Here is a 25,541-nt window from a genome sequence, read left to right as displayed (position 1 = left end):
ATTAGTAAATGTATCTGTCTGGCTGTTTATATTCAATTCACTCCTTGCTCTGACTACTGAAACAATGTAGCTTACAGACCTGGAGTAGAACATTGCTACACTGATTTTAGAGTAAGAGCCAGATAACTGGAATAAGTGAAGAAAATGGCAATTGCAGTTACAAACAACTTTAAAACTAATAAAAATGTCCCCAGGTGATTTATTTTATTTTATTAAGTCAGCATATACCATGACTATGCATTTAGTTTTATATGAAAGCACCATCTATAGCAGCACTTCCCTTTAGTCTCATTGTTCCAATTTATACTCATATACAATACGACAATAATGCAATTTCAACTTTACCTTTCAGGTTCACACAGACCATGGATTTTGAAGCTATGAATGTATCCATTGGATATATAAGGAATACAACCAGCCTTACACCTTTTGCAAAATCTCCCAGAAACCACTGCTTATCAATGCCAGAAGATTTTGAATTCCTTTATGTACTCGTTCCAATATTTTACATAATAATCTTCATAGTTGGGATTCTTGGCAATATGATCATAGTCATTGGACTGACTTGTCTTCTTCAGTCTAAATCCATTGCAAATATTTATATTGTGAACTTAGCTATTGCAGACTTATCGTTTGTTGCCACATTGCCACTCTGGGCAGTGTCTATGGCGGCAAAATATCAATGGACGTTTGGCTCCTTTATGTGCAAATTCTGTGCCACCATGTCATCAGTTAATATGTACTCCAGTATTTTCCTCCTTACATGCCTCAGTATAGATCGCTACTTTGGTATTGTCCATCCAATGAAATCACTTAACTGGCGAACGCAGGCCAAAGCAAAAATAGCAACTTTTATTGTATGGATTTCAGCTTGTGCTACCAGCTTTCCAACCATGTATTTCCGTCAGACTTACTATTCTAAAAAGCACCAGATAATCACCTGTGCTATGAAATACCCAAAACATGGTGTTTTTTGGCCAAATTTTGTTGACTTGATGAAAAACATATTTGGATTTGTGATACCATTTATTGTCCAAGGAGTCTGTTACTGTCTGATATATAAAAACATGTTAGCATCAAGAAAGAACAGGGTTAAGAAATCAAGAAGTGACAAAGTTCTAAAAGTCGTTTTGGCAATGGTATTTGCCTTTCTAGTGTGCTGGTTACCATTTCAAATTGCTAGTTTCCTGAAAGTCTTAATTCGAATGCACTGGATAAGGGACTGCAAAGCTGCTGAGATTATCAATGCTGTAATGCCAGTTACAGTGTGTATTGCCTTCTCAAACAGCTGTGTCAATCCAATTCTTTACTTCTTTGCTAGCAAGAGATTCCGAAACCAGCTAGCCATAGCACTGAGAAAGGCCTTGTCCCAAAGCTACAGCACTACTAGAACAAGGTGATGTAAACATGTAGAACATGTTTTTTTCCAAACACATCAGGTAAAAGTGCTGCTCCAGCAGAATCCTGCACTAAAAACATTTTTTAAAAAAACAGACTTTTTAATATTTAATGTTGACAGGGGGATATCTATTGTCTTAGTTTCCTAGGTGCCCATGGCCATGTGACTTATGCTCTGATAAGGCTAATGCCCCATGGAGAGATTGGTTGCCTGCTATTCATCTCTTCTACCATGGGCAACCATGGTCGGACTGGGTCGGTGGGACACCAGGAAAAATCGTGGTGGGCCCCGGCTCCCCACCGGCCCAGACCTGATTCCAGGTGCCCTTCCCTAGTCTACTTATGCGCGCTCAGGAGATGGACGGGGCCCCTGTGGGGGACATGTGGGGGTCCCTGTGAGAGGTGTGTGGGGCCCCTGGGGTGGCAGCGCTAAAATAAATGAGTTAAAAAAAAGAGTACATAAATGAATTGCTTCCTAGATTAATATCATGCAGAACCACCACTTAATCATCCTTGTTGATCTTAAGGTCTAGGAAGGGAATAGAGTTATCTGATATATGAGGTGAGTTTAATGTTTAACTCATTATAATTCAGTCTTTAAAAAAATGTGGACAACATTGATCAAGTACCTCCCTAGATTATTAAAATATCGTCGATGTACCTAATCCACTTTATGATACATCTGTGGAACTTTTGGAGATCCTTGCCTAGGAACTGATTAATGTAAGACAGAGCATGCTGTACCCATGGCTGTTCCTTGGGTTTGTAAACAGAACTTGCCATTAAAGGTAAAATAATTATAATATAAGATGTATTTTAACAACTGACACAAATAAATCAACCTTCTCAACTGTATTGTCAATATTTTACAATAAAAAGTATTTTTACAGCCTTCATCCCTAATTCATTTTTAATTGAGGTATAAATCGACTCAAGTAACCAACAAGGTGTCCTGACTCCTGAATAACTGTTAAATCTTCAATTTGAGACACATATAAAATATGTCCCTCCAGTATGTGCACAGGAGTCTAGAGCTTCCACCATAGGTTTTACATTTTTAAGTTTATGTTGCCTGGAATTATTGGCCTCCCAGGGGGTTGATTAAATTCTTATGAATTTTGAGAAGTAATAAGAAAGTGGCAATTTTTGGATCATCATTTCTAAGATACTGTATTTTTCTTTTATTTAATAAAAAAATCATTCTGAGTATTATTAAATAGCATATGATATATTTCTTTGAAATTAGCTGTGGGATACACTAAATGTATTTTATAACAATTAGATTGTAGCTGTTTATTGGCTTCTTCTAAGTACATTGTATTAGGCCAAATAACAACATTTATCCAATTTATTTTATTTGTACATCACTGCAAGTTTTCATTTCTTTAATTACTTTAACCTCTTCCACTGTTACATACTTTTTGTGTCAGATGTCAGGTTTAATATGTTTTGGATAACTAAATTGGTAAAAATTGAGTGGAGTAAAGGTGGACCTTACTTTAATTTTCTAAAAAGTTCATCATTGGTTAACATTTACCTTTACTCCAAAAGGTCTCCAGTTTGTCCTTCTCTAATTAAGGTTAATGTCCCACAGAGAGATTTAGTCGTCCGCAATAGATCTTTGTTACCGGGGCTACTAATCTCTCCAAAGTAACTTTCCTATGCATCGCTTTGGCTTTCCGAAGTCAAATGAAGTTGCTTGAAGGAGGAAACTTTGTGCAACTTTGGAAAACTGAAGCGATGTGTAGGCCTTTCTACTGCTTATCCCTTTGCTGCTGGTGGAAGGGCATTTTGGAGGGATTAGTCATGAGCAGAAGCAGAGAGCTATGGCAGGAGACTAAAGGTCCCCATACACGGGTCAATAGTAGCTGCCGATATCTGTCCCTTGGACTGATTCGGCAGCTTATCGGCCCGTGTAGGGGCAGAACTGAGGGGCCTGACCGACCGTTATCTGGCCTGAAATTGGCCAGATATCAATCGGGCAGGTTAGAAAATCCAGTCGGATCGGGGACCGCTCGTTGATGCGGTCCCCGAACCGACTGCCCCATTGCCGCCCACATAATCTGATCGAATTATTTTTTTTTTACCTAAATGCTCCCCGATATCGCCCACCTGTAAGTGGGGATATCGGGTGAAGATCCGCTCGCTAGGCGACATCGCCAAGCGAGCGGATCTGCTCTTGTATGGCCACCTTAAATCTCTCCGAGGGACAATAACCTAAATCTTGAAGAGCTTGTGCTTCTAAAGCACTTTTGTTATCCAAGATTGCTGACTCATTATCTTAACCATAATATTTTTTAACGATAACTTTCTTGCAAAAATGCATAAGTTGGTAAAAAAGATAGGCCTTTATTCATCACTTTAAAGGAGAACCAAAGCCAAACTGAAGAAGTAGGATAGAACTGTACATTAAGTTGTCATTCAACTGTAGGGAAAATTTGTATCCTTAATCACCTTGGTATTAATTTATTTAAATTGTATTTCATAAAAAACTGAAGGTTCCACCAAGACTTACACTACTAAATTCTATTTTATGTAATATTTTTCTGCAATTGGAGTTGTTAATCACCTCATTTGATGCCTGAATTTCAAATATGGAGTCTAAATCACAAAATGTCTTGTAATTGAGAGCATTCAATTTGTTGCTTAGATTGAAACCGGTGCCCATTATTTATCAACAAGAAAGGGTCAGAATAAGAAGAGGTTCCATGATTGTTGGGGAAACACCCACCAGTATTGCTGATTATAGGAGAGAGGAAAAAAGAAAAGAAACCCTTCTTGTGCAGTATAAAAATCCCCCATAATTTGTGTGACTCTCAAGGGTGTAATGTCATTGAAATAAGAAAAGAGAGAAAAAGACAACCCTTTTAGTTTGGAGTTACACTATTTACGGTTACACTATTTATATACCCACACTATCCACCCCACTTTCAACTGCAAATTAAGTATCAGTTTTAGGAAAGTGACTTGTGCTCAGTGATCTTAAGGTTCAGGTCCTCAATAAAATGCTGTTTGCAATTCAGTTTTCCTTAATCAAAAAAGTGACTTAGTGCTTGCAAACTAATTCCTTATTTATAAGTACCAGTGCTAAAATAATTGAGTTAAAATAATAATAATAATAATAATAATAATAATAAATGAATTGCTTTCTAGATTAATATTATATTATTATTATTAACATTTATTTATAAAGCGCCAACATATTCCGCAGCGCTGTACAATAATTGGGTTTCAAAGTTACTTAGAATTACCTTCCTTGTTAAAAAAAATTTTTTCTGACCTGAACTTTGGGTCTCTGTCTACATAAAACATCTCCATTTAGTCTTATATTACCCAAAATGTAAGAATTACAAGCAAATTAACTAGTAAGGAGAGTTGGGGATTTTGTTTGCCCTAGGACCTAGAGTTAAACAGAACAAAGATTGATTTTTCTCAAACATTTGTTTAAGATGAGCAATGTAACCTTTCTGTGTTCTGTGTAGCAGACAAATCAATTTGGAGACTTAAAAACAGTCGATTGAGATATGCACTGCAATGGAGGGAGAATTTTACTTCATACATTGAGTTTTAAGTATATTTTTAAAATGTTAAACTTGTTTTAGTTTATATATTTAAAGAGGAACTGTGGCTTCCTAAACATAATTTGTTAAAGCGCCCCACACAACACAGAAACCCCTAACATACCATACATAATCACCATTTTTATATGCTGAAATCCAGCTGCAAAACAGTTCTTCTCTTTCTACATCATTTGTAATCCTGGCAGGGGAGGAGGGAATAAAACATTGATGATACAAATTGTAACTTCTCCACAGGTTATACACAGCTGAAGGTAGACAGTCGACTAGTCAGCATTTTTTTCTCCAAATGGTCAGCCCGATCAGCAAAATAACAGGGGGCCAGGCTTACTTAGGTAACTGTTCCAAATCATATTATTACATTAAAAATCAAAAAAAGGCTGCATACTTTTTATTGATGTATTTTGCAAAGTTGCTTAAAATTATGCTTCCTTTTCAAAAAGCTTAAGCTGTTTTTGGGTGGAGTTCCCCTTTAATGTGTTAGCAGTGTTGTCTGTACTTTATTTTTTCTTAAACAATGTAATATAAGTATGTGGCTTATAATTGGTGCAGAACATCCCTTCTCTGAATATGTTTACATTTTAATTGATGCAGCCAGAGTACTTGCTTTGGATGAAATGTTTTTCATAGTCAGTAATGGATACTGTCCCACCAATTTCTGCTGTCCACAGAACTTTGCCCAACATCTTTGGACTGCCAGATTAAACCTGGTACACAGTTATGAGAGTTGCTTGCACCCTGCATTTAATCCCTGTTTTCTAAGAAGGACCCATCTATGTGTTGTCTCTAAGCAGGACCCATCCTTTGGCCGATGCCAGTGATATTTTCAGTTTAAAGAGGCAATGTTTAGTATTGTGCAAAGCGGATGTGCACTATTTATTTTCCTTTAAATGTATTCATTTCACAGAACATTTCTTCTCTTTATGTGGGCATTAATAAATATGAGTAGGATCTAAAGGATGTTTAACTAGGTGAGGGCTTTCCTATCTGGCAACAACAGCACTTTCTTTTGATGAGCAGATGGTTCTTTGCTCTATATGCAGCACATCCGACCACCGTTGCTATGCACGTGGAGTATTTGTAACAAGAATTTTTCTTGGCCTTGTATAAGTGTTGACAGGTACTTAATATTTCAACAATATTGCTGAATAGAAAAGGGGCTTTTATTATACAGCTTTTTATTTCTGGGTAACCGAGTCTCTTTCACCTTGGGTTTAGCTATAATATCTTTTATAATTTGGATATCTTGTAAACTATGGACCATTGCAATGATTCCTAGACTCATTACCTAGGCTAGATTTAAGGGTTAATGGGCTTTATGAATAATTTTGGATTTATATTTGTGTCATTTGTGTTTTAAAGCTCGGATTGGTTTGCTACTAGATCCTTTCTGTAGAACTCTGGACACTTTGTTTTAAAATTTAACCATTGAGCAAATACTCCCACAAATGCCTCAGAGCAGGCTGGAGATTGTGAAAAGTTTGTGACATTGTGTTTCCAGCTTCCCAAGTTACACAGACCAATACTGGAAATGAAGAACTATTTAATCATTTGTATTCTGGGGCTTTTTGTTGTGGATTTTCAAGTTTCTGCAGAAGACAGGTAACGTTTCTTTCAGTGCATAGCAAATAATGTTGCTCACTTTAAATGGCAAAAATAATGAACTGAAACTAAGACTATGGTTGAAGCACTTTTTAGTTAATAAAAATGAAGCTGGCACTTTTCAGGATGTAACTATAATAAATATCTATTCTGGTTTGAAGCTTTTCATGCAACTTGGCCACTGTAAGTAAAACCAAATGGAACATTAATGCTTCTCACAACAAGTCTTTAACAGAGACAAACCCAGAGGTGCAGTTTCACTTAAATGGCTACTTACTGCAAGCCTGTTATAACAGTCCCTTGTGAGTAATGAAACCTAATCATGAGCCAATGTAAGCAGCAACTGGGCTGCATACTAATCCACTGTGAGTTAGCTCTTACTCTGAAATCCGCCAAAACAGCATTTTATTTACATATTCCGTAATTACATTTTATATTATTTGTAAACCAACACGTGAAACAAATTAAACATTGCGTGCCTTACATACCTTATTTTGGGACAGAGAGTTGATGTGAGTTAATGTGTAAATATTTAACCAAATGAGGTTTAGCAATCGTCTTAGTCCACAGGATAAACTGTTAAACCAGTAAACATTCCAGGGATATGGTCTATGAAAGAGCACAGTCACCAAGTAGTTAGGACAAGTCAGTTATTGTCTTTCTGTCAGTCATTCTAACATTGCCCACTGCAGCACAGAGAGGCCTTGTCGGCTGGAAGAGACCCTGAAGCTTTAATAGTAATGCACTCTGGGTAAACATAATATTCATTGAGCGATTTTTGTCCCCATACACAAATCAAAATTTGAGTTTGCCCTGGTCCAGTAACCTATAGCATCCAATCAACAGTCACTTTCTTCTTAATACAATACAAAAAAAAGCTGACATCTAACCAGTTAGCATGGGTTAGTGGATTGAGGCATAGGTGAAATTTAATTTCATTTTGGCTTGCAATCCCCAAGGTATTCATCAGTCCAAAGAACATGTTTTCACAGTTTCATGGTTTCTGGTGATAAAGACCACTCAAGTGACAATTGGCCATCCTGACTTTAATGGTAATTTAGTCTGCTCGCCAATAAAAAACAGACAGTTCTTTTGTTGATATTTAATAGAAATTGTAGTCTGAAACTCAGCAGTGAGTGTTCCAGCTGTGGGCAGGTTGGTTTTATATTGTGTCCTGATACTTTGGCCATATAGTGTGTATCCCATATAGGAAAGCTTGTTTTTACTGAACAATGTTTTTGATTGTCCATATGGCCTCATTTGTCCTCCCCAAACCAAAAGTTGACCTCCATCTGCCAACTAGGCCATCCTTTTCTGAGAAACTGCAAAACCCCTGGGCTGCTTAAATGATATGACTGCTGACCTGTTTTCTCTTATGCTTCTCCATTATTCATCACAGGTGTGCTTTTGCTTGCTGTAGCAGAAGAGGTCCAAGTAGACTGTCCCTGATAAACAGATAGCTTTACAGAAGCTTTCTATACAAAGTAAAATAAACAATCAATGCACATTATTATCATCTCTTCATTTTAAGCACCTCTGCATATGTCCTGGTCAAAATTCTAGGTTGTCATGAGCTTTGCAAAGTAGGCATGAAACAATACAATAGCACTTCTGAGTCACTGGCATTTTGCCATATTAGACAGCCTGAGCCTGGCCATGTCACCTGTTGACATTTGCCTGTACCAGCAGTGTCAAGATGGTTTGGCCAAAACTGAGCTTTTCATTTAATCAAACAGCGATCTTTAAGTAATGAGAGATAGGCTAGAAAAGGGGAAGGTTTGACAACAAAAGCAATGAATATATAACTACTAGGGAAGATGTTATTTCAGTCTAGGAAAATAAAAGGTAAAATATATGGCATAAACCCCCCCCCCCTAATGTTTGTGCTTAATTACAGTTCTTTGGAACATTTTTGTTTTGTAGCGACCAGGTGTTATATGTCCTTCCTCGGACTGACCAACAGGTTGAAATTTTGAAGAATATAACGTCCCAGCCAGAGGTAACAATAATGTTGTTGTACTTGTGTCATAGGTCACCTATTTTCCTCTATTTTTCTTGGAGCTAATGTCATACTAATTTAGATTAATTAAATATCTACCTCAATAAGGGTCCAGCAATAAAGGATGGCTACATCCCACAGAATGTTGTGTTTATTCCCTAAGATACAAGGAAGTTTGGAGTTTTAATAAGACTTTAACCCACAATTATTTGTGCTATGGTTATATATTATATTAGATTTTTATGGAGAAGAGAACAACTGCCCAATATTTCTCACGGTGCAAGAAAATAATAATAATCCTATTATTTTAGATTGTTCTGTGGAAGCCTGATTCTAATGAACACATAATGAAAAATAAAGAAGTTCACTTTTATGTGAATGAATCTTTCATAGACACGGTGAAGGCAGAGCTGAATGAATCTTCGATTTTGTACATGTAAGTTACACATGGCTTTTTTGTGGTTAATCCTTTCCCTTTGATAAAGCTAGAATGTAATTAATGAGAAGTCTTATAATTATATTTTGTTTTTGTTATTAGGGTTTTGGTTAACAATGCCCAAGAACTTATTGAACAGCAGACATTTAATGATACTAGCAATCAACGCAGTGCTACTTCTTTTTATGAGCAATATCATACTCTTGAAGACGTAAGAATAATCATTTTTTATCTACCTTTTATCAACTTATTATATATGCAGGGAGTGTTTAATTTCTATAAACAAGCATGTCTCAGTCACCCATGGCTCTATTTGTGGACTGAAATTGTAAAACTTTTATAATACAAAAAAAAACCAGTTCATAGTCTGCCAGTTCCAAGCTGTTTTCTTGGTTGTGCATAATAATCATTTAATTAAAGGGGGTTGAGAGGTGCCAATTTGTTAGGCATCCTCCAGCAATTCTTAAGGCGCCCATACACGGGCCGATTGTAGCTGCTGATATCAGTCCCTTAGACCCATGTAGGGGCAGCAACGAGGGACCTGCCCGACCGATATCTGGGCAGGTTAAAAGATTTAGTCGGATCGGGGACCGCATTGGCTGGTTGATGCGGTCCCCAAAATGACTGCGCCCATTGCCGCCGCTATAATTCGATCGTTTGGCCTACATTTGCCCAATATCTCCAACCCGTAAGTGGGGATATCGGGAGAAGATCTTAACGTGTATGGTCACTTTAATCATTTAACAGTTAGCAGTTAAGGAGAAAGCATAGGTAGCACGCCAAATGCAGCTACTGCAACTCCCCCTGGTGACTGCAAATACGCTGGAATACTGGGAAAGAATGCTGCATTGTGGAACAAAAACATGGAGACTACACTCAAAATTGCACTTTGCTCAATGCACTTGCTGTCATAAATGAGCCCTAATATCTTCAACCTTAACCTTGTGCCCCTTAACCAGGCTCCCATCTGAGAAACATTGGTATTCATACATACCAACATTTCCAGAATCCAGGGTTGTCAGCCTCCATCATCCTAATTCACTATTCATATAGAGATCATATGCGGATTGAGGATGACGCATGATAGTTATAAAGGTGATAAAATAAAAATTCTACATGCAAAAGGAGATCTACACAAAACTGTAGGTGTGGCTGATGGTTTGTGTATAGCAGAGAAGAAGGCATCAGTTCTTCATTGCATGTGTGGTACTAGAGTACTGAGACTAAGCAAACCACAGAGAATTTCCATGCTGCTTTGCTTTCTCATCAGATATACTATTGGATGCAACACATGGTAGAGAAGCACTCAGACATGCTGCAACGGATTCATATTGGATACTCATTTGAAAACCGTCCTCTTTATGTGTTAAAGGTACAGTCTTACTGTGTAATTAATGTGTATTTTGGTACACAGTAATTCTTCTCTAATTATTAGCGTTTTATTCTTAGGTGTCAGGAAAAGAGAAGACAGCAAAGCATGCAGTATGGATTGATTGTGGGATACATGCCCGGGAATGGATTTCTCCTGCATTCTGTTTATGGTTCGTTGGACATGTGCGTAACAGCCCCCTTTGTCTTCAGTATAACCTAACTTTAACTCTTAATATGTCTCTAATTACTTTGTACTTTACACCATTTTTTTTTTATAATGATGTTAAATATAAGCAGAAGTGCATTTTATTTGCACACAGCTTAATATTTTTATTAACAGGCACTTGGTTTTTATTATTATCTCATGATATCAGATATGAATTATCCATCAGTTCTACCATTACCTCTTGAAACTGAGATTCTTCTCTGCTTTATTCCAAAATATATATACATGAAAGTTGCAGCTTATGTACACCAAATGCAATGCAAAGCTTTTCCCACTATGCTTGGCTTGCCATTTGTCTGCATTTGCACTGGACAGCAATCTTAAAGAATCCAGACAAAAATCTGCCCCCCTAGCTTACCCGTGATGCCAGTGCCTGCCCCCTACTTCACTGCAGTGGGAGCTATGAGATATAAAGGTGACATTTAGTTTATTTCTTTATTGCTATAGCATATTCTTAAAGGGGAACTTCACACTTATAAATATTTTTTTGCATAAATAAAGAAATATTATTCTAAGCAACATTCAATATACATTAATAAAAATGTCAAAGGGATTCTGTCACTGGAAAACATGTTTCTTCCAAATGCATCAGTAAATAGTGCTGCTTCAGCAGAATTCTAAACTGAAATGTGTCTTTTGAAAAAGCAAACAGATTTTTATAGTTGATTCTGAAATTTGTCAGGAGGCTAGATGTTCTTAGTTTCCAAGGTGCCCTCAGGCATGTGGCTTGTGCTCTGATAAACTTCAGTTTCTCTTTACTGCTGTGCTGCAAGTTGAAGTGATGTCACCCCCCCCCTGCAACTGATCAGCAGAACAATGGCAGGCAACCAGATAGCAGCTCTCTGACACCTCTGCTAAAGGATTCAGTTGCCTGAACTGATAATGCCTCCGTGGGCTAATAGAACTGCTGGTACTGTTCTGAAATTTAGCGAGTGGGTAAACAGGCAAAACTGCCTATACTGCAAAACTGCCTATAAACTGTTCCATGTGCCATTAGCTTGTACAGTAAAGGATACAGTAAAGGATATACAGATATATACACGCTATATGTAATTATAGATTGATTTCTGTGAACAATAACTCCAGATCCTAAATACAGTGAGAGGCAGAAGTAGTGGCACCCAAAATACATTAAATTCAGTTAGAGACAGAGGGTAGTGGTACCAAAAATATATTAACTACAGTGAGAAGCAATGAAAGCCCCAAATAGAATCAAATACAATGATAGGCAATGATTTTTGACATCCCAGACTCCCTTACCCTTCCAAAGAGCAGGTTTCCTGAAGGCTGGAGAAGATTTCAGCATTGTAGAGATCAAATGATTTCTGAAATTGTTTGCATTGCTAAATGCTCCACCTAGTGGTAGACATAAGAATAGCACTCACCCAAGAAGAAGAAAGTCTGTTTTGCTAATATGCGACTTGAGTCATAACCATAATGCTAATTTCTACAATGCACTGAAACCTTCATCTCAGGTCTGTAAATCTTCTTCTACATTGTTTTAAGAGTCAGAACCAGCAATTAAGAGAAAAAAATGGTAGACGCAAATAATTTTTACAGCATAGCAAGTAAAACCCTAAAACCTAAACATAAAATATTTACATGTCACCTTGTAAATACAAGTTGTGACACTTCATCCTGCATAAAGGGTCCTTTTGTTAATATTTCTAGCTTGATGTGATCATTACTGTCTATGTTTCCCTATGCTGCCCAGGCTGTTGAATACTATGGTGTAGATCTGTCCATGACAAAACTGCTCCGCTATCTTGATTTCTACATCCTTCCCGTGATGAATGCAGATGGGTATCAGTTTTCTTGGACAGCAAAAGTGAGTACACAGTGATATCATTATGTTTACAATTATGTTGATATATGTCCATGACTGCTGAACAGCTGACAATTAATGTATAAAGATGTAGAAGGAGTATAAATGACCCTTATGTAGTCAGACCATCATTTTATGAACCAATTTTAATAAACAAAATTTGAAACAGAAGCTTAGTGTCTTGGTGGATCATTTCTTCATTGCATTCATGAGCTTCCATATTGTTTGCTTCAATTTAGAAATTTTTACTAAAGACAAGTGCTAAATTGCACCAGTTGTTTCTTTGTTCAATTGCTATTGGAAACTAGCACAATTTAGTACCTATTATTTTTAGTACATTAGCCCCATTACATTTATGACCAGTAGGACAGTAGGAGGGGCTGTTAATAATGCATATATAAAATGTATGGGGAGTGCCTTAGCCAAATCAAAGAATATACAAATATTAATTGTATAAAGTAAATTTTAAATTGAATTATAAATGACCACCTTTCTAAAGCAGCTCTTCCTGTTTCATCGCCCTGTTGCATAACTGTTCCTCTTTGTTTATATTGATTCATGCAGAACCGAATGTGGAGGAAGAATCGCTCTAAATACACTAAGAGTAACTGTATTGGAACTGATTTAAACAGGAACTTTGATGCTGGTTGGTGTGGTAAGTTGTTATTAGCCCGACTATGGCCTAGTAGCCAGGTAAGAGCTAATTTACAGAACTGCATGTATCAAACAGAAACACACAGTTAAGTAAATATTGTTGGTGTTAATACCATGTAAAATGGTAATGCAAGGTACAGGGGCTTTACTAACATAATTTCTTGTGTGTGAGTGAAAATACTGTTTAGAAAAGCAATACAGAAAATTTCAAATATGCAATTTTTTTTAAGACTGAATTAGCAGGTTTACACAAGGCATACACACCCAGATATTGTAGGGCAGTTTCTGCCTGACTATTATGGGATCAGATTTGACAGACCATCTTTTGAGATCAGGTTTAAAAATGACATCTGCTGAAGTGCAATGCCTGTAAGTGCACAGCTCATTGGCAGATAAGGTTCTCTTACATAATTACATAGTTAAGTTAAAAAACACCAAGTTTAACCCCTCTAAATGAACCCTAGTGCACATATATACACACATTTATCTATATAATTCACTTTCTGTAGCTATGATCATTTGGACTGTTAGCCAGCACTAATGGAAGAATTGAAGGTGGCCATTCATGAATATTGCCACCTGTATTGACAAAAGATCATACTGTATTTATTAGTGAGGCTACAATCATTGTAGAAAATGTGTTCTTCAGTTTGTCTCTTCTTGTTTCTCAGGCCCTGGAGCTTCCAGTGATCCCTGCCATGAAATATACTGTGGACCTTATGCTGAATCTGAGCCTGAGGTGTCAGCTGTTGTCAGTTTTCTAAAAAAGCATCAAAATGTTGTTAAGGGCTATATAACTGTACATTCTTACTCTCAAATGGTGCTTTTTCCATATTCATACACAAATAAGAAATCAAAAGACCACGATGAGCTGGTAAGATATTAATTATTCTAGAAAAAACTAAAAGCTCAGATATACTCAGGCAACAGAAACTAAAGTCAGCTTTGCAAGACTCATATTTGCAACACTGGTTCCTTTTATAAATAATGTTCACCCCCTGGAAATGCTTCACTAGGATATACAGAGAATAGGATACCGGTGTTTAGATATATTAAATGGCAGAAAGGGATGTGCAACCTGTTGCTAAGTTTGCCACCTTTCTTAGCAAAAAATTCTTGCCGCATCTAAAGTGAAGGGGGCAAGACTGTAAGTGGCGAGTGAATGACATAAAAAGGGTGAAAAGTTAACGTAATGGGCCAGGTCTGTGACATGATGGAGACAATCTGAAATTGGTGAGCTGTAAAGGCAGATAAAGTGATAGGAATAAAGAGGCAGACCCAGAATCAAACCAGCATATACATTACAAAGCAGTATATACATTACAAATTTACCAACAAATACATTTCTGGTAAATTTGTAATACCAGTCCTGGCCTTTAGTGGTGTTTTACCCGCTAGACTGGTGAAATATCAGCTCAGTGGCAAACCTATCTATGGATCACATAATGCTGTTGCACTGTATCTCCTGCATCCTATCATCAGCTGAAGGCTGGAAGGGGGCACTGGAAGTTGTAGTTTGACATTTGGAGGGCTGAAAGTTGCTAATTCCCAGTATATGACTAAAAATTCCTGATTTTACAGTTACAATTGAAATTACATTACATGATTCAGATTTATGACTTATTTTTTGTTTAATGATAAAAAAATAGCCAGTTGCTCAAATTTCCAAAATAAAAATAAAACTTTTTTCCATCAGACACTATTTTTTTCCTCTAGACAAATATTATTCAGACATTTCATATAAAATTGAAATCTGTACATTTAGTTTTGGTGGTATGTACTTTTTCAATATGCTATAAGAGGGCCTCTTGATAGAAACAATGTTTTCTTTTAAAATAGTGTTGTATAATTGTTTTTTTTTTATTTTTCAGCTACTACTATCAAAAAAAGTTGCTGAAGGAATTAGGTCAACATCTAGAAATAAATATATGTATGGTGCAGGGGCAGAAACCATTTGTAAGTAATTCTTAAAACCCTCAACATCTCACAAATATATTCAAAGACGAAGCAACTAGGGAGGCACAGAATCCAGGATTTGGTTCGGTATTCGGCCAGGAATTTTTTGGCAGGGTCCGGTTTCGGCTGAACCAAATCCTAATTAGCATATGCTAATTAGCATTCGGAAGGGTTAAATGTTAGGGGGAAAATTTTTTGTAACCCTTCCGGGTCCTAATTAGCATATGCTAATTAGGATTTGGTTCGGTATTTGCCCAAATCCATCGGGGGGGGGGTATTCGGCCAAACCCAAAAACTGGGTTTGGTGCATCCCTAAAAGCAACCCATACAATAGGGCTCAGTTACAAACACAGCTGCGCTGAAATTGATGCATTTGTCTTCAAAGACTCTCCTTGCACTTTCCTATAGTTGCAAGGAAATGCCTGCCTTAAGGTCCCCATACACTATAAGATCCGCTCGCTTGGCGATGTCGCCAAGCGAGCGGATCTTCACCCGATATCCCCACCTACGGGTGGGCGATATCGGGTAGGAAGTGGCTTGAAAAAAAAATAATCCGATCGTTTGGCCCTGGGGCCAAACGATCGGATTACATTTGAGGTTATGGGACAGTCGGTTTGGGGACCACATCAACGAGCCGATGCGGTCCCTGATCTGACCGGATTTTCTAACCTGGCCGATCGAGATCTGGCCAATTTCAGGCCAGATATCGGTCGGCCAGGCCGCTCTGTTCTGCCCCTACACGGGCTGATTAGCTGCCGAATCGGTCCACGGGACCGATATCGGCAGCTATAGTCGGCCTGTGTATGGGGACCTTTACTTCTTGTTCCGAATCACATGCAAGTACACCTATTGATACAAGAGAACCAAGCATTCACCTTCAAGCTGGCAGTAAGTCCAGGGTTCCCACTGCGGGCTGCATCAATATGTACAAATATGTACATATAAAACACATAGATGTCATTTTGGTGCTGAGCACCAGAAATGACACAATCCCAATTCAATTTCTGCTTTGTTCTAACCATCCCATACCTTTAGCAAACGGAAAAAGAAACCCAACTGAAAAAATAAATATGGTATCAAAGTATAAAGGTTAAATTAAAAGTAACATTATCCTGCATGCACTGTTGCCCTAGGTAACAACATGCACAGTACAGAAATTCTGCACTGTTCCCTGAGCATGTGCCCATCATTAATAGGTGCAGGGGATATTTAAAATGAATGACTCAGGGATGCCTAACAACTTGTCACCCCCTAGGGAACCTAGATTTTGTTTCGCTTTAACACCATGTACTATTATTGCTGTCTGTACAGTGGACGTACACTGCTCTTTTAATAATGCCTGAAATTAAATCCTTCCTATGGTTTATGTTGCAATTTGAACCCACCATCACCTGGGTGGCCTAATAGGGCAAATATCTTCATCTTTTGCAACCTCACCAAAGGAGCGAATCATTCCACGTATGGCCAGCCTTGAAGTTTGCTTTTAGTGAAATGTTCATTTGAAGGAGAAGGAAAGGCATTTTGCCATTTTACTGCCAATAAATTAGCCACATTAGTACAAGCTAGAACGCTATATTTATTCTGCAGAAAGCTTTATCATACCTGAGTAAGCAGCCTTGGAAGTTTGGCAGCTGTTTGTTTTAGATAGCAGCTGCCATTTTAGCTTGGTCTTCGTAGTTTCCTGCTGCAGCTATAGCCGCTGGTAGCTCATATCACACATTCTGATTGGAGGGGAGTGCATTCTTTTGGGAGGGGGAGCAGGAGAAGGGAGAGAGGAGAGTGAGAATGAAGGATTTTCCTGAGAGAGGAAGTCTGATACCGAAGAACATGTTTACACAAAAGAAGACAAGAAATTCTGTTTCTTTTGATAGAGGACTCAGTGCAGCTTTTTTGTGAGCATGTATGGCTGTATTTACATTTCTGATAAAGCTTACTTAGTTTTTATATTTCCTTCTTCTTTAACTAACACTATTTGTATTTGACAGATTTGGCTCCAGGAGGCTCCGATGACTGGGCTTATGATTTAGGGATCAAGTACTCTTTTACATTTGAACTACGGGACAAAGGGATGTATGGGTTTTTACTTCCTCCACAACTGATAAAGCCAACTTGCAGCGAAGGTATAACTGCAGTAAAAATAATAGCAGCCCATATTGTAAAAAATCTGTAATGCCCTACTTTTCACATAATATTCAGGAGTGTATTGCTTGCAATTTGATTTAAGGTACCAGTAAATTGTACTTCTCTATTGCAATGTTTAGTTTGTATACTAAAATTATGAATACAATAAAACATTGTACAAAATGTTGTAATCTGAATCTGTGCCTGTTGGACTTTCCAAACCTGCTTTAAAATCGGATTACCTGCAGGCCACAAAGCATTTTCTTTATTATATAGCCCAAACAGCTCCTTACACCAAATATTTACTTGCGTGTTAGCCCTGTGTCTTTTATTGCATAACCCCATATTATAAATTGCAATGGTAATATACGCACTCAAGGCTCAAGATACTAGCCTTCCTAGGAAAGGGAAATACACTGTGGGTGCCAGTATGTTAGATATGTCACTAAGGGGTTGTTCCTGGCCAGTGCTCCATTCAGAAATAAACTGCAACAGCCTGGTTGCGCCACCATCTTACTTACATTTCCCTGGCTTTCCCAGCACAGATTAAGGGGCCGATTCATTAAAACACGAGTTGGAATCCCGAATGGGAAAAATTCAGATTGGATACGATAATTTCTGAAGCTCATAAATATCACGAAAATGCTTACAAAAAAATTTTATTAGTCACGATAATATCGTATTGGCGATCCAAAAGTCACGAAATTTTCGTACCGAATGATTGTAAACAGCGGCAGAACCTTCCCGAATTTTTCTCGCTAGCGTACGAAAAAGCCGCGCAAGTGTACGAAAAAGTTGTGCAGGCGTACAAAAAAGTCGCGCAGGCATACAAAAAAGTTGCACAAATAAAAAATCAGTGGAAATACGCTCGGAGCCTTCGAACGAACGCTCAGAGCATCCGTATCTTGATAAATCTCCCCCCTAGACTTACACATGTACAGAACATCATTCTCCCTGTCTTTCTACGGGAAGCTGTATTACCAAATATTGTGCTAAATGCAATCTGTTCCTACCCCTTGTGCCAGCTAATGTCTTTACTAAAGTGCACTCTACTCTCTTGTAGCCCTCTCAATCATGCTACGTCATAGCAAAATGCAAGGTTGTAGCAACAAACAACTTTTAACTTGGAAATTTGCGAAGTAAAGCTGGCCATACACGCACCGATAATAATGTACGAAACCTCTTTTCGTATGATATTCGGTGCGTTATGGCAAGTTGGCGAGTCGACCGATATCACAGGAGGCTGCCGATATCGGTCGACTTGCCGATTGGGCGGGTTAAAAGATTTTGATCGGGTGCCATAGAAGACGCCTGAGCAAAATCTGCCTTCAGGGCTGAATCGGCAGAAATCCTATTGTTTCTACCTCCTTATCTGCTGTTTCAGCCCTGAATGTTAGTGGCCGATTGAACGATCTTTCGTGCGATGGTCGCACGAAAGATCGCAATTCGCCATGTGTGTGGCCACCTTAACTCAGGTATTCAGGTACATAGGAAACACACACTTACCTCTAGTCTTTTTTATATTTGCCACTGTCTTCTTGATTTGACCTTCACCTACTCTCTCTAAATGTTCCTGTTATCTTCTAATGACTCTTTCTTGGTCTCTTCTTTGCTTTTCCTTTCTGTCCTATTCTCCTTCTGAATCCTTCATTTTCTGGTATATATGATTTGGCCTTATACCCCTTCAACTTAAGTTATTCCCTTTTTAACAATACCCCATTCTCTCCTACTAGACCCCAATTCTCAGTTCTCTCCTGTCTTGGGTGCAAGTGCAGAGCATGTTTTTCAATAACGCACAGAAACACTCCCTTTGGCCTCTTTTTGCTCAATTCTTTCTTTGGTAATGCAATGTGCACATGGGGATTGTTTCATCCTGCAAAAAAAGCAAACATAAAATGTGTATACAAAACTGCACTATGACTCAGACCCTGCAGGAACACTGAGAATCTGTATGCGGAGTGCGTTTCTGCCTATAACAAGACACCTTTCTCCATGGGTCCTTAGTCTTAAATGTGCATAGCTGCAGTGCTCCCACAAAAGTAATCAGTGGTTCCAAAGGTATAGAGGTACTGAAAGTTAGAGAAGAGATACAGTAAATGCTAAAGTGGACAGAAAAACAAATATATTTATGGAGCACTCAAATAAGGAGCAAGCTGAAGTCAAAGCAAGTAAGTTGTGTGGATCTAGGATGTAGTTTGAGCAGGAGGAGGCTCTGGATAAGAAATAGGATGAAGAGGCTTGGATGTGGAAAACTGATTAAGACTGCATACCCAGGACTACAACATGTTATTATCAGATTGCTAATGTCTGGATATGGCCGCTGGAGCACATGCTTGTGTATACACTAGAAGGCGGTGAGTTTGCAAGTGAGTGGCTGTAGCCAAGCAATATCTAACATACATCAAACTTGAAGGAACTGTTTTCCTGCAGCACATTCATGGCACTATGCATTTATCAAATGTTTTTTCACACTTGGATCTTTGCACTTGCCATCCATTTTAAGTCCCTTTGCCCAAGTAACCCCTACATAATGTTACATCTGTGAACACAATTGCATTTTTTGTTGTATATTCTCCCTGTGCTTTTGTGGGTTTCCTCCGGGTACTCCAAATTCCTCCAACACTCCAAAAACAGACAAGGTGGTTTAACTGGCTTCTGATAAACCTGATGACAGCTCTAGATATATGTATCTTTAAACTGTTAATAGTGTTTTGGCTTAAGAAAGTGCAACCCAATGGTTAACTGAATACAGAATGTGCATATACAGGGTCAAAACTCTGGGTCTTCAACAAGAGCAGCTGAGCCAAGCCTGGTACAAACAGGGAAACCATTAAAACCGAAAATGAATGTAAAGTGCATAATAAATCATAGGACTAATCTTTTTTTTAGCTTTATAACAGCCTAAGTTCTCCTAAGTCAAACACGCCCATCTTAGTTACTTCCCACAGCGCACAGCTACGTCACTTTGTTAGCGACCGCATGGAACCTTACTTTGAGACACACGGTCGCTTCTTATGACGTCTCGTTTCCATAGCCCGCAGTTGATTGGCCGTGTCTACTCTGACTGGATGAGCGCTCTCCATTGAGTTTGCGGGCTTCCCGGCAGGCGTAGCGGCGGTCCTGCTGTATCTCCGGCCTGCGCTCGCCTGAGCCGAGCCCGCCTGCTGTTTTGTTGCCGTCGCTGCGTCACGATCGCTCCGGGAAACCGGGATCAGCTGCGGCAGCTGAAGTGGTTGCCGCCGCAGTGGTGGAAGAAGAAGAAAAAGAGGAGAAGGAAGAAAAAGAGGGGTCAGGAGGAGCCGCTACGGCTGTTACGCGGAAAGGCAGAGAGGGGCGGCGAACCCAGCCGTGCTCGGGCGCTCAGTCACTCCGCGGCACTGGGAGACGCCGCTGAGCTCCCAGTAGCTGCCGCCAAACCCACAGCGGTCACGGCCCGGGATTCCTCAGCCAGCGGCGTTCGCCGCCGCTTCAGACGGCAACAAGGTGAGAGCAGCGCCCAATACTGTTCTACTGTTGTTACCCCTGTATCTGTCTGAGAGCGTATTAACTACAGGGGCACCCAGGATACTGGGGGGGGGGGGGGGGTTGTGCATCTTTGCCTTGGTGCAAGTTAGTGACACTTAGTTACCCCTGTATCTGTCTGAGAGCGTATTAACTACAGGGGCACCCAGGATAGGGGGGGGGGGGTTGTGCATCTTAGCCTTGGTGCAAGTTAGTGACACTTAGTTACCCCTGTATCTGTCTGAGAGCGTATTAACTACAGGGGCACCCAGGATACTGGGGGGGGGGGTTGTGCATCTTAGCCTTGGTGCAAGTTAGTGACACTTAGTTACCCCTGTATCTGTCTGAGAGCGTATTAACTACAGGGGCACCCAGGATACTGGGGGGGGGGGGGGGGGGGGGTTGTGCATCTTAGCCTTGGTGCAAGTTAGTGACACTTAGTTACCCCTGTATCTGTCTGAGAGCGTATTAACTACAGGGGCACCCAGGATACTGGGGGGGGGGTTGTGCATCTTAGCCTTGGTGCAAGTTAGTGACACTTAGTTACCCCTGTATCTGTCTGAGAGCGTATTAACTACAGGGGCACCCAGGATACTGGGGGGGGGGGGGGGGGGGGGGGTTGTGCATCTTAGCCTTGGTGCAAGTTAGTGACACTTAGTTACCCCTGTATCTGTCTGAGAGCGTATTAACTACAGGGGCACCCAGGATAGGGGGGGGGGGGGGTTGTGCATCTTAGCCTTGGTGCAAGTTAGTGACACTTAGTTACCCCTGTATCTGTCTGAGAGCGTATTAACTACAGGGGCACCCAGGATACTGGGGGGGGGGGGGGGGGGGGGGGTTGTGCATCTTAGCCTTGGTGCAAGTTAGTGACACTTAGTTACCCCTGTATCTGTCTGAGAGCGTATTAACTACAGGGGCACCCAGGATACTGGGGGGGGGGGGGTTGTGCATCTTAGCCTTGGTGCAAGTTAGTGACACTTAGTTACCCCTGTATCTGTCTGAGAGCGTATTAACTACAGGGGCACCCAGGATACTGGGGGGGGGGGGTTGTGCATCTTTGCCTTGGTGCAAGTTAGTGACACTTAGTTACCCCTGTATCTGTCTGAGAGCGTATTAACTACAGGGGCACCCAGGATAGGGGGGGGGGGGGGGTTGTGCATCTTAGCCTTGGTGCAAGTTAGTGACACTTAGTTACCCCTGTATCTGTCTGAGAGCGTATTAACTACAGGGGCACCCAGGATACTGGGGGGGGGGGGGGGGGTTGTGCATCTTAGCCTTGGTGCAAGTTAGTGACACTTAGTTACCCCTGTATCTGTCTGAGAGCGTATTAACTACAGGGGCACCCAGGATAGGGGGGGGGGGGGGTTGTGCATCTTAGCCTTGGTGCAAGTTAGTGACACTTAGTTACCCCTGTATCTGTCTGAGAGCGTATTAACTACAGGGGCACCCAGGATAGGGGGGGGGGGGGGTTGTGCATCTTAGCCTTGGTGCAAGTTAGTGACACTTAGTTACCCCTGTATCTGTCTGAGAGCGTATTAACTACAGGGGCACCCAGGATACTGGGGGGGGGGGTTGTGCATCTTAGCCTTGGTGCAAGTTAGTGACACTTAGTTACCCCTGTATCTGTCTGAGAGCGTATTAACTACAGGGGCACCCAGGATACTGGGGGGGGGGGGGGGTTGTGCATCTTAGCCTTGGTGCAAGTTAGTGACACTTAGTTACCCCTGTATCTGTCTGAGAGCGTATTAACTACAGGGGCACCCAGGATAGGGGGGGGGGGGGTTGTGCATCTTAGCCTTGGTGCAAGTTAGTGACACTTAGTTACCCCTGTATCTGTCTGAGAGCGTATTAACTACAGGGGCACCCAGGATACTGGGGGGGGGGGGGGGGTTGTGCATCTTAGCCTTGGTGCAAGTTAGTGACACTTAGTTACCCCTGTATCTGTCTGAGAGCGTATTAACTACAGGGGCACCCAGGATAGGGGGGGGGGGGGGGTTGTGCATCTTAGCCTTGGTGCAAGTTAGTGACACTTAGTTACCCCTGTATCTGTCTGAGAGCGTATTAACTACAGGGGCACCCAGGATAGGGGGGGGGGGGGGGTTGTGCATCTTAGCCTTGGTGCAAGTTAGTGACACTTAGTTACCCCTGTATCTGTCTGAGAGCGTATTAACTACAGGGGCACCCAGGATACTGGGGGGGGGGGTTGTGCATCTTAGCCTTGGTGCAAGTTAGTGACACTTAGTTACCCCTGTATCTGTCTGAGAGCGTATTAACTACAGGGGCACCCAGGATACTGGGGGGGGGGGGGGGGGGGGGTTGTGCATCTTAGCCTTGGTGCAAGTTAGTGACACTTAGTTACCCCTGTATCTGTCTGAGAGCGTATTAACTACAGGGGCACCCAGGATAGGGGGGGGGGGGGTTGTGCATCTTAGCCTTGGTGCAAGTTAGTGACACTTAGTTACCCCTGTATCTGTCTGAGAGCGTATTAACTACAGGGGCACCCAGGATACTGGGGGGGGGGGGGGGGGGGGTTGTGCATCTTAGCCTTGGTGCAAGTTAGTGACACTTAGTTACCCCTGTATCTGTCTGAGAGCGTATTAACTACAGGGGCACCCAGGATAGGGGGGGGGGGGGTTGTGCATCTTAGCCTTGGTGCAAGTTAGTGACACTTAGTTACCCCTGTATCTGTCTGAGAGCGTATTAACTACAGGGGCACCCAGGATACTGGGGGGGGGGGTTGTGCATCTTTGCCTTGGTGCAAGTTAGTGACACTTAGTTACCCCTGTATCTGTCTGAGAGCGTATTAACTACAGGGGCACCCAGGATAGGGGGGGGGGGGGGGGTTGTGCATCTTAGCCTTGGTGCAAGTTAGTGACACTTAGTTACCCCTGTATCTGTCTGAGAGCGTATTAACTACAGGGGCACCCAGGATACTGGGGGGGGGGGGGGGGTTGTGCATCTTAGCCTTGGTGCAAGTTAGTGACACTTAGTTACCCCTGTATCTGTCTGAGAGCGTATTAACTACAGGGGCACCCAGGATAGGGGGGGGGGGGGGTTGTGCATCTTAGCCTTGGTGCAAGTTAGTGACACTTAGTTACCCCTGTATCTGTCTGAGAGCGTATTAACTACAGGGGCACCCAGGATAGGGGGGGGGGGGGGTTGTGCATCTTAGCCTTGGTGCAAGTTAGTGACACTTAGTTACCCCTGTATCTGTCTGAGAGCGTATTAACTACAGGGGCACCCAGGATACTGGGGGGGGGGGGTTGTGCATCTTAGCCTTGGTGCAAGTTAGTGACACTTAGTTACCCCTGTATCTGTCTGAGAGCGTATTAACTACAGGGGCACCCAGGATACTGGGGGGGGGGGGGGGGGGTTGTGCATCTTAGCCTTGGTGCAAGTTAGTGACACTTAGTTACCCCTGTATCTGTCTGAGAGCGTATTAACTACAGGGGCACCCAGGATACTGGGGGGGGGGGGGGGTTGTGCATCTTAGCCTTGGTGCAAGTTAGTGACACTTAGTTACCCCTGTATCTGTCTGAGAGCGTATTAACTACAGGGGCACCCAGGATACTGGGGGGGGGGGGTTGTGCATCTTTGCCTTGGTGCAAGTTAGTGACACTTAGTTACCCCTGTATCTGTCTGAGAGCGTATTAACTACAGGGGCACCCAGGATAGGGGGGGGGGGGGGGTTGTGCATCTTAGCCTTGGTGCAAGTTAGTGACACTTAGTTACCCCTGTATCTGTCTGAGAGCGTATTAACTACAGGGGCACCCAGGATACTGGGGGGGGGTTGTGCATCTTTGCCTTGGTGCAAGTTAGTGACACTTAGTTACCCCTGTATCTGTCTGAGAGCGTATTAACTACAGGGGCACCCAGGATAGGGGGGGGGGGTTGTGCATCTTAGCCTTGGTGCAAGTTAGTGACACTTAGTTACCCCTGTATCTGTCTGAGAGCGTATTAACTACAGGGGCACCCAGGATGGGGGGGGGGGGGGGGGTTGTGCATCTTAGCCTTGGTGCAAGTTAGTGACACTTAGTTAGCCCTGCTATGGTGCAACCTGCAAGAACATTGCCTTTGCTTGTCACTTTCCTTGCAAGCTGTTGTAATATTGAAAGGGATATAAATAAAATTTGATTCTAATCAACTTTCCTACTATATAAAAAAATAAGCATTTTCTCTGGTTAAGTAATTTGGAAATGTAGCTATGAACCTTTCTGCACTGCAGGTTCTGAATATTAAAACAATGTAGAAGTCATGTATAGCTGGGGCTATATCCTTAGTGCAGCTTTTAATATAACAAAAACTTATTTACGTTTTCAAGATAAGTGCAGCCATTGGTATATTGGTGGGTGTATCAGTGGGCAGGCTCTTATGACACTAGAAGGGGCTTGTTTTTCTCTTCAACCTCTGCCCTATATTGAGTACAGTGAATAAAATATGATGCATGCCCCAGAAGTAACATTTTGCATGGTAAAAGAAATCAGAATTATAACGAGTTTTCTAACACACATTAGTTACAACATTTTTCAGTTCTTTAAAAGTTGTCAGTGTTTGTTGGATGCAGTCCTTGACCTGACAGGAAAATCAAATCTGCCCCATTTACATCTTGGCGATTTTCAAACAGATATCAGTTGGGGAGGCCTGTTGGACAGTCCCATACACAGCTTAAATGTACCCATTATATACTGTTCAGTTATGCCCTATACCTTTATTTTAACTTTAATGGCTGCCCCATTACTTCACAGTGACTTATTAATATAGACTATAATGGTGTGTCTATAGCATATACACCATGTGTACCAGTGTGGGGGTAACTGAGCATCAGGTTGTTTTATGTATGAAAATCTATCAAAAATTTGATCTTACGTGTCATT

At 41.1% G+C, this 25,541-nt stretch overlaps 3 protein-coding genes across 7 annotated transcripts in view; all 3 read left to right on the top strand.

Annotated features, from left to right (window-relative positions):
* The first annotated feature begins 365 nt into the window (after window positions 1-365).
* On the top strand, window positions 366-2,222 carry LOC101733812 (type-1 angiotensin II receptor). Its single transcript, XM_018091673.2, has one exon. The coding sequence runs from the start codon at window positions 366-368 to the stop codon at window positions 1,398-1,400; it is 1,035 nt and encodes a 344-aa protein (XP_017947162.2). The 3' UTR covers window positions 1,401-2,222.
* A 4,212-nt stretch (window positions 2,223-6,434) lies between these two features.
* Window positions 6,435-17,349, top strand: cpb2 (carboxypeptidase B2). Its single transcript, NM_001030446.1, has 11 exons — window positions 6,435-6,578; window positions 8,502-8,577; window positions 8,889-9,013; window positions 9,116-9,224; window positions 10,284-10,385; window positions 10,463-10,567; window positions 12,325-12,438; window positions 13,000-13,090; window positions 13,761-13,963; window positions 14,961-15,045; window positions 17,031-17,349. The coding sequence occupies exons 1-11, from the start codon at window positions 6,508-6,510 to the stop codon at window positions 17,213-17,215; spliced, it is 1,266 nt and encodes a 421-aa protein (NP_001025617.1). The 5' UTR covers window positions 6,435-6,507; the 3' UTR covers window positions 17,216-17,349.
* Window positions 17,350-20,105: 2,756 nt separating this feature from the next.
* Window positions 20,106-25,541, top strand: part of zc3h13 (zinc finger CCCH-type containing 13) — a 32,397-nt gene continuing 26,961 nt past the window's right edge. For 4 of the 5 annotated variants that reach the window (XM_031897134.1, XM_031897133.1, XM_031897135.1 and 1 more), the window contains exon 1: window positions 20,106-20,649. The gene's annotated coding sequence lies outside the window, so the exon portion shown is untranslated. The remainder of the gene's footprint in view (window positions 20,650-25,541) is intronic. The other variant, XM_031897136.1, reaches the window with a different exon arrangement.

Source organism: Xenopus tropicalis, chromosome 2 (assembly GCF_000004195.4).
Source record: "Xenopus tropicalis strain Nigerian chromosome 2, UCB_Xtro_10.0, whole genome shotgun sequence".
In the NCBI taxonomy this organism is placed as follows: domain Eukaryota; kingdom Metazoa; phylum Chordata; class Amphibia; order Anura; family Pipidae; genus Xenopus; species Xenopus tropicalis.
The sequence above is the reverse complement of the archived record's forward strand: the minus strand, read 5'-3'. Positions and strand labels throughout refer to the sequence as shown.

Excerpts from the sequence above, each read along its gene's own strand:
- LOC101733812 (XM_018091673.2), top strand. The coding sequence starts at position 366 with ATGGATTTTGAAGCTATGAATGTATCCATTGGATATATAAGGAATACA.
- cpb2 (NM_001030446.1), top strand. The coding sequence starts at position 6,508 with ATGAAGAACTATTTAATCATTTGTATTCTGGGGCTTTTTGTTGTGGAT. Across the intron at positions 9,225-10,283 it reads AATATCATACTCTTGAAGAC|ATATACTATTGGATGCAACA; the intron begins GTAAGAATAATC and ends CTTTCTCATCAG. Across the intron at positions 10,386-10,462 it reads GTCCTCTTTATGTGTTAAAG|GTGTCAGGAAAAGAGAAGAC; the intron begins GTACAGTCTTAC and ends TTTTATTCTTAG.